This window comes from Vipera berus (genome assembly GCF_964194415.1).
Source record: "Vipera berus genome assembly, chromosome: 6".
In the NCBI taxonomy this organism is placed as follows: domain Eukaryota; kingdom Metazoa; phylum Chordata; class Lepidosauria; order Squamata; family Viperidae; genus Vipera; species Vipera berus.
The window spans coordinates 42,284,595-42,296,803 of record NC_138208.1 but is presented as its reverse complement, the minus strand read 5'-3'; the positions used below and the strand labels follow the sequence as shown (position 1 = coordinate 42,296,803).

Here is a 12,209-nt window from a genome sequence, read left to right as displayed (position 1 = left end):
CTTAGTCACAATCTTTCACTTTTCACATTCTGGACAAGCAGTGGTCATGTATCCTAGCAAAAGATGTTACATATGTGCATAAGCGTAGTCAGTAGCATATGCCTTTTTAAAAATATCAAACATGCAAAGAAACAAAAATAAGTCCAAAATATCTGTATTACATCCAGAAATGCCAACTTTGCAACCAATATTTCTCATCCATAACTATGGCACCCTAAGGATACCTGCACACATGCAAATGCTTCTCTGGGATCAGTAACGCAGCAGGGATTGCTTTTTCCTTCCAGTAACAGATTGCTGGGAAATAGCAAACATGGCCTTGAGAATTCCAATGTTTGTTACAAATTTTTCTGGATGTGGTTGGAAAGAGGCTGTTTGGCACCGGAGACCACTGCCACGAGGAACACAGCTCTGGGTCGGGGTTCGGAGCAGCTCCAGGTGGGGGCTCAGCACGGGCCATGGCATGGCAACTGTGGGGAGGGGAATCCCCACAGTGGCTGTGCGGAGGGGAATCCCCGTGGTATGTGGCTCCGAGCCGCAGGGGTGCAAAGGACGGGTGGCGACGTCATCGCTCCCAGTGACAGCACCTCTGAGTTCCAGCACTTTTTTTTTTTAATAAAAGCACTGTGTGTGTGTGTGTGCGCACGCACGCACACACACAAACAAACAATTTTAAAGGTTATATCAATTATGAAGAGGGATATTTGAGGCTGTATGTCCACAGTGAATGGAGCCAAAGTCCCAAATTCCTTCCTTTATGCACATGCACAGAAGTTATCAAAGAAGCCCATTCTTCAATTCTGCAGGAAGCTAAAGAACTAATTCTTGTGGAACTGTCACTTAAAATCCCTTCAGATGCCTTGAGAAGAGGCCTCCTGACTGAATAATTTTACTTCCCTTCACCTTTCTCATTAGGAAAAGAAAAAAGGATGCATACTGCTGTGAGCCCAGAACTTAACAATGGGTTGAAAGAAATATGCTTAGGGTTGAATCTTTAATCTCTAATCTTTATAAACATATATGGAATCTGATATTGTTATTAGCAGGTATTTGATTTGTTTGTTTCCTTTCATCAGGAAAATTTAATCAGTATAAATCACTTACTTTGTATGAAGTAGTATCATCCATTATTGCACCTGTTTGGTTACAGTTTATTACAATATTTCTACATCTTCCAAACTGTCATAACTCAGCTGATTATATAATCATAAAACATAATCAAATACAATAGGAACTTAGAAGCAACTCAGAACCACTGTCAAACCCTATAGAATATTAGAATAAGAGTTTTCACAGCTTTGCAAAATGCATGCAAGGTGAGGCTCTCCTTGTCTCAGAGAGTAATTTGGGCCCTCATTCCCTGGTTGGGTAGGGATCCAAAACAGCCTTTTGAGGGACAAATAGAGCATGTTGATTTTGAGACAGAAAGATCATCTTGCAAGTACATGGGCATGGCATCATATAATCTTTAACAATTAAAATAAGCATTTTGAAATGGGCTACTGACTTAACCAGGGTTTCACATAGTCACTGAAAAACACACATTGAATATTTATTCTTTTATTTGAATTTATTAGCCGCCAATGGACTCTTCCCATACCTCCAACTCTTACTTAATTATTCAGAGTCAGAGCTGTTACCTGCAGGAATGACAGTAAACAGAGTTGATCAATAGCATCACTCACATTAGCCATTTGATTCCTTTTCGCATGAGCTCTTGATAAAGCAGTAAAGCTCGGGCAATTCTACAAGCATAACATACAACTCCTGTTACTATCTGTAAGAAAAAAAACAAATAAAGTGCATTAGTGAATAATTTGCTACAGTGATTTTATTAATACGGTAATGTAATATTTAGATGAAATAAGATCACGAGGTAAATGGGAATATAATCCACTAAACCAAATACCAAGCATACCGTATTTTCCAGCGTATAAGACGACTTTTTAACCCATGAAAATCATCTCAAAAGTTGGGGGGTCGTCTTATATGCCCAGTCGTCTTATACGCCGGAAAATAGCACATAAATCAATCGAGCGCCCCCGTTCACTGTGGAGGAAGTAGGGCAGGCTGGCGTCTGGCGGGAGCCGGCAGGGCAGTCCTGCGCACGCGCGCGCTCCCCGGCTCCTAAGGAGTCCTCGGGGAGCCATGGCAGGCGCCTCACGCTCTTCCCTCTTGAGGCAGCATTGGCGGAGCCGTCGGGCGTCAGGCGGGAGCTGGCAGGGCAGTCCTGCCAGTCCTGCCACGCGCGCGCTCCCCGGCTGTTAAGGAGCACTCCCGCCCGACGCTCTTCCCTCTTGAGGCTGTATTAAGTTAGAAAGTTGTAATACAAGCTCTGGAAAAAGCAAAAAGTAAACATAACTTGAAGACTATGTATATTAATTACTAAGATGAGTGGTAATAGATCAAAGAAGTTCAGATTAAGGTGTAAGGCAAGCAAGTTCTTATTATATCATCGTCAAAAGTTTTTTAAAGAAGCACTAATAAAATTACTACTTATAAAATTCTAGCCTATATTATCTGCATTTAATAACATTTATTTCCCTCCTATACATCTCAAATGTAGCTGTTCTTGTTTGTCTCACTTAGTTGCAGGATCTGCTTACTTTGGATTGCACTCACCTAGTTCTTACAGTGAAGTTCTTAAAAAACATGATTCAGCAGGAACTTTTGTTTGTCACATTGATAAGGGCTGAGAAGGAATGCCTGCTCCCCAGTCACCCAACTGGGTTTCATGCTTAAGGGAGAACTAAAACCTGGATCTCCCCATTCCCAGCCCAGCAATGTAACATCACACTGGCTCTGAAGTATTCATTCTTATACATGTAATTATAATTAACTGAGATACTTACTTTCGCCATACTTGCATCACTATCCAAGTCATAACGCTGATGAACCTTGGGAAGCAAAACTGCAATAGAACAGAAGGTTAAAAAAGAAAATTAAAAATTACAGTCAAAATTTAAAAAAACAAAAAACCCCAGAACATATCCTCAAGATAATCTGAGAAAATGGCAACTATTATAAAAGCTACCACAGAGTGATTTGGGGAAAGAATGAATTCATTATAAGTAGAATATGTTTTTCTAACTAATCCTCTTATAACTATATAATTTGTTAAAGAAAATCATATGGTGAAAAGCTTCTTTCACTAGTACCCATTTCTTTGTCAACAGAAATATCCGTATTATTGTAAGTTCTAACTATTAAGTAATACTGTTACGTTTCAAATTGAATGTGTGGTAAGGAGTTGCCACAGGATATTCTATCTGTCAAAATTTGTAAGATGGAAGGTACAGTGTCACAAAGCATGTGCTATCTCTTTTGTGTGTGTGTGTATATATATGTATATATATATATATATATATATATATATATATATATATATATATATATATATATATATATATATATATATATATATATATATATATATATATATATATATATATATATATATATATATATATATATATATATATATATATATATATATATATATATATATATATAACAAAACTGAGATACTAGAGCAGGGGTAGGTAACCTTGGCTCTTTTATGAGTCATGGACTTCAACTCCCAGAATTCCTGAGCCAGCCATGCTGAGGGGAAAGGGAGAGGTTTCCAAACTGAGCCATCCTGGCTCAGGAATTCTGGGAGTTGAAGTCCATGAGTCATAAAAGAGCCAAAGTTGCCTACCCGGAACAGGGCTTGGATCAGAAGATAGCACTTACTTTCTTGCCATTTTGATCACAAATAATGCCCCTTTTGCTTACTTTATGTAATTTCTGCTTTTTTACTGTAGTATTTTGCTGTATTTTCAGAACTGTTTATTTTTTATTTTGAAAATTCTTTGAATTGTACCAAAAAGCAAAATAAATATTAAGAATCCTTTTTTAAATGTATGAAGATGGAACATTGTACCAATTCAGAACTACACAATTTCTCAAATGAAATGGAAAAAAAACAACTCATTGCTATTTCAATAATTGATTTCCAGTGAAAAATGTGTAATTTTGATTACACATGTAATCCTATAAGTAAAATAGAATATTGAGTTAGGATACATTCCAAATAAAACTGAATTAAAATTTTGCCCATATCAGATGGGTCCTGAGTGGACCCTGACTTATCTCAATAAAAGTTAGATAGGATTGGAAGTGGCTATTACTTAAGAATACATTGGTGCAATACATTGGGATACAACAATAAAACTCTTATTTTATTATTATTTAAAAAATAATTGCTACAGTCCTATATAAAATAGTATAGCTTTTAAGAGTTACACATTTAATACAACTAAAATATGTTAATGCTTAAGTTTTAATAACAAAATAATAATTCCATCATACTTTCTTCATAGAGTAATCCTATGATGTTTACAGCTTCTCTGCTTACAACAATTATAGTATTTTCCTCTGTCGTTTTAGGGAAAACTTGTGCCAGTCTGCTAGGTTCTAGTACTAAACGCCGGCCTTCATATATCAATTCTTGATTGTGTGAAGGTATTTTCGTCTGTTTGTAGACAAGTTCATTAAATATGGTAGTACTGTTAAAAGGGGGAAAACAACACATGTAAGAAAGAACTCCCAATCCATTAAAATAGCCAGGGGTAAGGGTGGGGGGAATCTATCTAAAGGCAAACAAATCATAGACCTAGTTGACTTATGAAAATAAAATTATAGAAGCACTTACTTATTATGATTGTGAATATAAATTTTGTGTGCAGTCATTTGTTGAAGAGAGAAGACATGAATAATTATCCGATGAAGTATGTCACTCGTCTCTGCAAAAAAACGATCAAATCCCCAACATTTTTCTTGATCCGCTTCAAGAATATTCGCAAGGACAGGTGTAAGCAGCACCTGCAATCCCCTAAAAGGTTACATAGAAAATAAATATTATATTGGATAAAGTATGATGGCATTCTTTCTGTTTCAGCCAAACTTAAATATACTAATTTTATTATATAAGTAGTCCTTGATTTATGACCATAATTGACCCCAAAATTTCTGTTGCTAAGCAAGACAGTTAAGTAAATTTTGCCCCATTTTACGAGCTTTCTTGCCAGTTGTTAAGTGAATCACTGCAGTTGTTAAGTTAGTAACACAGGTAATAAGTGAATCTGGCTTCCCCATTGATTTTTCTTGTCAAAAGGTTGCAAAAATTGATCTCATGACCTTGGCACACTGCGACTGTCATAAATACGTGCCAGTTGCCAAGTGTCCAAATTTTGATCATGTGATCATGAGTCTTAAGTGTGAAAAATGGTCATAAGTCACTTTTTTCAGTGCTGATGTAACTTCAAACGGTCAGTAAATGAATAAAATATTGTCATGCATAGACTTTTTTTATATTCAAGCAATACAATTAAGTCCTACTGTAAACTAGAATTTTCTTTTCCACTTATAACTCAGCAATGCGGATTACTCAAAGAAAGGATTCTGTCATTTCAAGTCCTGTGCATTATCTATTCTCCAAACTGCTTAAATCACACAAGATTTTTTTCATATTCACATGAGATTTTTATGAGACATAGGAATCAACATTAAATTATGTAAGCAAATCAATGGTTTAACAAAACTTACTTAGAAAGACTACAGGAAACAGGCATATCACGACTCCATTCAATGGGACCATTTTCTGCTTTCTGTACTCCAGATATTGCACCAGAAGGTTTTCCAGTTATAATTTTATACCTTTGAGATATAAGAAATACCATAATCAGGAAACATATTCTATAATCAAAGTATATAATAGCAATGTGAATTACAAAGCAACCTTAGGCAGCTTTCTAATTCAGAACTAGCTATATTTCTAAAGAAGTGGCATTTTAATTGTTACTGAACCATTTAACAACTATAACAAGAAACACAGTTTTTAACTGCATAAAGTTTGGAATCATTAAAAATTTGAATGAAGTGTTTTTCTTGAAAATTAAATAAGTTTTAAAAAGTTAATTTTTTCAACAAATTTATATATACAGATAGTGAAACAAGTATCTATGAGATATTACAATGGCAATAATGTTTCTATAGTGGATTACAGCCAGTAATGATAGAGATCTTTCTATTTATAACATGCACAGAGATCCATTAAAACAGTGGTCCTCATCCTTTCTGGAGAGGGGCAGGCACCTTTTTGTGCTTATGCGTACATACGCAAATGTGCTGCATGTGTGTGCGCACAAATGGAGTCATGAGCATGCGTACTCCGTAAATAGGGCTGGTAGCGCTGGCATGCGGCTTGCAGCTTGGCTAGTGCCGGCGAGAATCTCATGACTCAGCTAGCGCCGGCTCGCAGCTCACAGCTCGGCTAGCACCAGCACAAGGCTCGCCTACCTCCGGCGAGAGGCTCGCAGCTCTGCTAGCACCAGCGCAAGGGGGGTGAGTGCGCGCACATGCGCATGCACACAGCCAGCCACTCACATGGCCTAGTGGCCAAGAGGCTGTGGCCAGGTAGTGTGCTGTGGCCCATAGGCTCTGCATTAAAAGGAAGGGAAGAGGTAATGTCTGATTTCTTTTTCATCTGCAGCCCCCACATCATGTCCTATTCCGTTCCATACCTGCTTTCGAAGAAGAACATGGGACAAAAGAATCGGTAAAAATCAGATCCACTTTGCATTCTTGTAATGGAAACATTTTGTAAGTAGAATTCCATTTGCAAAAAATGAGGATCCAACTGAGAATCATTTGTTTGCCTCAGTCATCTATAATTATTGAAGAATCATACTCTACTTCAAACTAAAGGTAAAGGTAAAGGTTCCCCCGCACATGCGTGCTAGTCGTTTCCGACTCTAGGGGCCGGTGCTCATCTCCGTTTCAAAGCCGAAGAGCCAGCGCTTGTCCGAGGACATCTCCGTGGTCATGTGGCCGGCATGACTAGACGCCAAAGGCGCACGGAACGCTGTTACCTTCCCACCGTAGTGGTCCCTATTTTTCTACTTGCATTTTTACGTGCTTTCGAACTGCTAGGTTGGCAGAAGCTGGGACGAGTAACAGGCGCTCACTCTGTTACAAACTAAAGAATGCAAATAATGTACACATAATTCAATGGCCTGATTTTTTTCCAAAAGTAATTTGTCTGGACAGAAAACTTTGGTTGATGTATGGCAAAACCTTCTTAGCAATTCCCATAAGGCAGTATTAACTTATGAGTTGGTTTTAAAAGTACACATAAAATAATAGCTATTAGGCGATTTATAACATTGGAAAAAACATACTGAGTCAAGATGAGTGGGAATCTATTACTGAACTCATATTTATTCCATAACCAGCTATTGAAGAAACATGATCACAGCAGGGCCTCTTTTATGTTAACTAATTTTCTGCAAAAAAATAAAAAAAAAATCTTCCTAGACCAGCAAAATTGCCATAACCAAAATGTTTTTCAGTTGCATATTTCTGGAATTGACCATTAAATCTCTTCCAGATTGCTTCTTATGCCACCCAAAAACATTTTAATGATATTGTCTTTGGAAGTGATATATATCCTACATGTTATCAACAGTCTAATATTTAGACATAAACAGAAGAACTGAGCTTTATAAATATGCCAAATTAAATCTGCCTTCAACACAATTAAAAAACATCATTTCTACATATCTAAATGCAGTACTTCCTATGTTTATTTATTTATTTAATTAAAGTTTTATACCGCCCTATTCCCGAAGGACTCAGGGCGGTTTACAGGGCAGCATAAAATACAATATAAAAATAGTATAAAATTAAAATAGATTAAATTACTTAAGCCCAACAATTAAAACAATATTAAAAGCTAAAACCCCTTCAGTCCAGGCCCGATAGATCAAAAAACCAGGTTTTCAGTTCCCGGCGAAATGAACGCAGATCAGGGGCGGTTCGAAGTTCCACCGGTAAATCATTCCAAAGGGCAGGCGCACCCACAGAGAATGCCCTCCCCCTGGGGATCACCCGCCGGCACTCCTTAACCGCCGGCACCCTGAGAAGGCCCTCCCTGTGGGAGCGCACAGGACGATGGGAAGTTGATGCCGGCAGCAGGTGTTCCCTTAGATAATCCGGACCCAAGCCATTTAGAGCTTTATAGGTCATTACCAGCACCTTGAATCTCACCCAGAGGGCAACCGGAAGCCAATGCAGCTCACGGAGGTGTTACATGGGAATATCAGGAAACTCCCATAACAACTCGCACGGCTGCATTCTGCACCAGTTGAAGCCTCCGCGTGGTCCTCAAGGGCAGCCCCATGTAGAGAGCGTTGCAGTAGTCTAGCCGGGAGGTCACAAGTGCATGGGTGACTGTGCGTAGGGCATCTCGGTCCAGATAGGGCCGCAACTGGTGCACCAGACGAAGCTAGGCAAAAGCCCCCCTGGTCATGGCTCCTATATGGTCTTCGAAATTGAGCCGTGAATCCAAGACGACGCCCAAGTTGCGAGCCCTATCGACGGGGGGGGGGGGTAACACCTCACCCCCCATCATTAGTGATGGAACAACCTGGTTAACCCGAGATGCCGGTATGCACAGCCACTCAGTCTTGGCAGGATTGAGACGAAGCCTGTTTCTCCCCATCCAAACCCGGACCGCCTCCAGGCAACGGGACATCACGTCGAGTGCATCACTGGGTTGGTTCGGGGTGGAAAGAAAAAGTTGGGTATCATCAGCGTACTGGTGATACCCCACCCCAAAACCATGAATGAGCTCACCCAGCGGCTTCATGTAGATGTTGAACAGGAGGGGAGAGAGGACCGACCCCTGAGGAACTCCACAAATGAGAGATCTCGGGGTGGACCTCTGTCCTCCAGTCAACACCGACTGCGAGCGGCCCAGGAGGTAGGAGGAGAACCACTGTAAAACAGTGCCCCCCACTCCCAGCCCACTGAGATGCTGCAGTAGGATACCATGGTCGATGGTATCGAAAGCCGCTGAGAGATCTAAAAGGACTAGGACAGAGGAACATCCCGTCCCGAGCCCGCCAGAGATCATTCACCAGTGCGACCAATGCTGTCTCCGTGCTGTACCCGGGCCTGAAACCCGATTGGTACGGGTCAAGATAATCAGTTTCCTCCAGGAACAGAAGAAGCTGATGCGCCACCACACTCTCAACAACCTTCGCCAAAAAGCGGAGGTTGGAGACCGGACGGTAGTTATTTAAAATTTAGTTTAGCCACGTTACAAATTATTTGTTGCATATAAAAATGTACATATATGTACATGTGTATATATATATATATATATATGCATATATATGCAAATACACACACATATATGTATGCATATAGCATGTGTATATGTGTTGTGTATGTGTGTATATATATATATACACACACACACACACACACTCTTTTGAGAGCAGGCAACAGAAATTCATTTTTAATGTGTGCCAGTGTGCCCTCAGTAAAGAAATGACAATAAAGGTTATCTTATCTATCTTAATATTGTAAGAATACAAGAATGTAACAGAATCCCCAAAGAAAATGTTTCTAGAAATTGTCTAGTTTCTTCTCAAATTTCATGTAGACAATTTAGTTGGTAGTTGGTAACAGAACATGTCTTCTGAATTACCTACATCACTTCCTTATTTCTACGTGGCCCTTCAAAAGGTCGAAATGGCAGACTTCCAGTTGCAGCATGATAAAAAGTCACTCCAATGCTCCACAAGTCAACTGTTGCTCCATACTTCTTTTGGTGGTCCTTCCGCAATACTGCTCGCTCATACATGTCAGGATGCTTGGGTACAAAGAGGGAAACAATACACAACATAAAAACCCTATGGATATATTACAGAGAGCACCAGAGATGATAGCTTTCTAGACACTATTTTCCATAAAACAGAGTATAAGATTCTACTGGGTGAAATTCTACAGGTTTGAGTATTTTATTTCACAAAAATGAATTAATAAATAGAAGCTGACTTTTATATAAAATCACCAACTTACCCTGACAGAAGTTCTCTAAACTAAAACAAACTCTAATATGAACAAAGTTACAAGTGTATATCTTTAGCAGCAGTTAACTTGTCAAAAGGAAGAATAATTAAAATAAATTTGTTCACATTAATTTTTTAATTTTCTTCTCTACATAAATGAGAGGAGATTTTTTTAATGGGATACTTTTTTGTAGAATGTTTGGTAGGCTTGTTTGTAGTTTCAATTGTGATAAATTTTGCTTAAAACAACCTTTTGATTGACCTGTGCATTTTAAAATATGATACTCAGGATGTGTGATTTGATCCCAGACTTTTAAAAACTGATATATAATTTGGTTTGCTTTTTGTTTGTGAATCATCCATTATACCATAGTATTATTTCAAACCAATAATTATGGTTTAATAAACTAAAATCTGTTTAATAAATTAAAATTTCTATTTAGGAGTCATTAAGCAAAAGAAAAAGGGACGCGGTGGCTCAGTGGGTTAGGACGCTGAGCTTGTCGATCAGAAGGTCGGCAGTTTGGCGGGTCGGATCCCGAGTGCTGCATAACAGAGTGAGCGCCTGTTACTCGTCCCAGCTTCTGCCAACCTAGCAGTTCAAAAGCACGCAAAAATGCAAGTAGAAAAATAGGGACCACCACGGTGGGAAGGTAACAGCGTTCCATGCGCCTTTGGCATCCTAGTCATGCCGGCCACATGACCACGGAGATGTCCTCGGACAAGCACTGTCTCTTCGGCTTTGAAACGGAGATGAGCACCGGCCCCTAGAGTTGGAAATGACTAGCACGCATGTGCGGGGGAACATTTACCTTTTACCTTTAAGCAAAAGAAAAAACATTGCACTTACCAAATACTCTTCTGTTCCATAGAGAGAGACAAACTGTTCATCATCATCCAACTCCCTAGCAGCCCCAAAATCTGTTAGCTTGTAAACTGATTGACCATCTTCACCTATAACACGCATTATATTGCCTGGCTTGATGTCACGATGCACTATTCCATTTTCTCGAAGATGGTTCATACCAGCCACTTAAATATAAACAATAAATTAAAAATAAATATCTGTAAATTTCAAAGTTATGTAGGCTTGATAAGAAACAAGGTACCATATTACAACTGTAGTATATTTGTATCTTATTTTCAATTATTTTATTTCAACATGAATTAATAAATGCCAAGAAGGAATGAATTATAGACAAAAACTTTGGGTTTGCAAGAGATTATAGCAAGCCAATTTGGGTTGTAAGACTTCTGCATACAATAAATATACAGCACACACATTTTAACAATAAAATGAAAAATGAAGCAAGCATATAACAAGTAAACCAGGTTTTACAGACATCTAAACATCTTCAGCAGCCTTTCAAAGCAGAGAATTTCAAATCTAGATATTTTCAGAGTAGTCTTGCTCTCTTTTATTGTACACTGAAAGTATCCTTTGGAGAGGAAGGTACCTGCCAGGACAAATCCCTGCAGATTTCTTGGTGAATTTTTATGGAAGTGGTTTTTCACTGCCTGCTTCTAGAATTGAGAGAATATGACTTGTCCAAGGTCACCCAGATGGCTTTGGGCCAAAGGCAGCACTAGAACTCATGCTCTCCTTATTTTTATCCCAGAACATTAATCACTAAACAAACTGGTTCTCAAATATACTTCTAGTGCTGTATAAACAGTGGTGAGATTTAGCCAGTTCGCACTGGTTCGGCAAAACCAATACCTAATGTATCTTCAGTTTGGCGAACCAGTTGCTAAAATGGCACTTGAAAAAAGCAGAGTCCATGTGCGGATCTGCCTTGTGCTTGCCCCGTGTCTGCCATGCTCTCCACGGCACACTGCAGCTGATCTGATGCTGCCGGCCAGACACATAAGTGCTGCCAAAAACAGCAGTGTCTGTGTGCACGTTTAGCCATCATGCTGCAAGGATTGTCGTGCCAATCACACCAGTTCCACCACTTGTGGCGGGAAGCTGCAAGACTCATTGTGCCGATTGCGTGCTGAGCCGCACAGCCACATGCAGAAAGCAGTGGCACTGGCGCAATCAGCACCCAACAGGAGGCGCCTCCACCCCTGCCACAGCCCTGCAGCATCCTGAATCTGGGATCTATGGAAATCCAGGAGGAGCCTGGCAGCAGCTTGCCCACACATTCCTTGATCCAGAGGGCTTGGAGCCGGGGTGCCTCTGCCAGTCAGCAAGAAGCCGAACAAGCGCCACAGCACCAACCTGGCCAAAATTGGCACCGCCAAAGCCAGCCTGGTGCCTAGTAGGAATCTGCACTGCCCACCCCCTCCCATGTCTCTGCCTGC

The 12,209-nt window shown here is 39.7% G+C and overlaps 1 protein-coding gene across 3 annotated transcripts in view; it reads right to left on the bottom strand.

Annotated features, from left to right (window-relative positions):
- Positions 1 to 12,209, bottom strand: part of TBK1 (TANK binding kinase 1) — a 53,233-nt gene that overhangs the window by 35,170 nt on the left and 5,854 nt on the right. For all 3 annotated transcript variants that reach the window (XM_081331634.1, XM_081331635.1, XM_081331636.1), the window contains exons 5-11: positions 10,753 to 10,934; positions 9,543 to 9,703; positions 5,590 to 5,700; positions 4,697 to 4,876; positions 4,354 to 4,550; positions 2,853 to 2,911; positions 1,686 to 1,777 (exon numbers count right to left, since the gene is read on the bottom strand). In XM_081331634.1, coding sequence (XP_081187760.1) covers positions 1,686 to 1,777; positions 2,853 to 2,911; positions 4,354 to 4,550; positions 4,697 to 4,876; positions 5,590 to 5,700; positions 9,543 to 9,703; positions 10,753 to 10,934 — 982 coding nt within the window. The remainder of the gene's footprint in view (positions 1 to 1,685; positions 1,778 to 2,852; positions 2,912 to 4,353; positions 4,551 to 4,696; positions 4,877 to 5,589; positions 5,701 to 9,542; positions 9,704 to 10,752; positions 10,935 to 12,209) is intronic.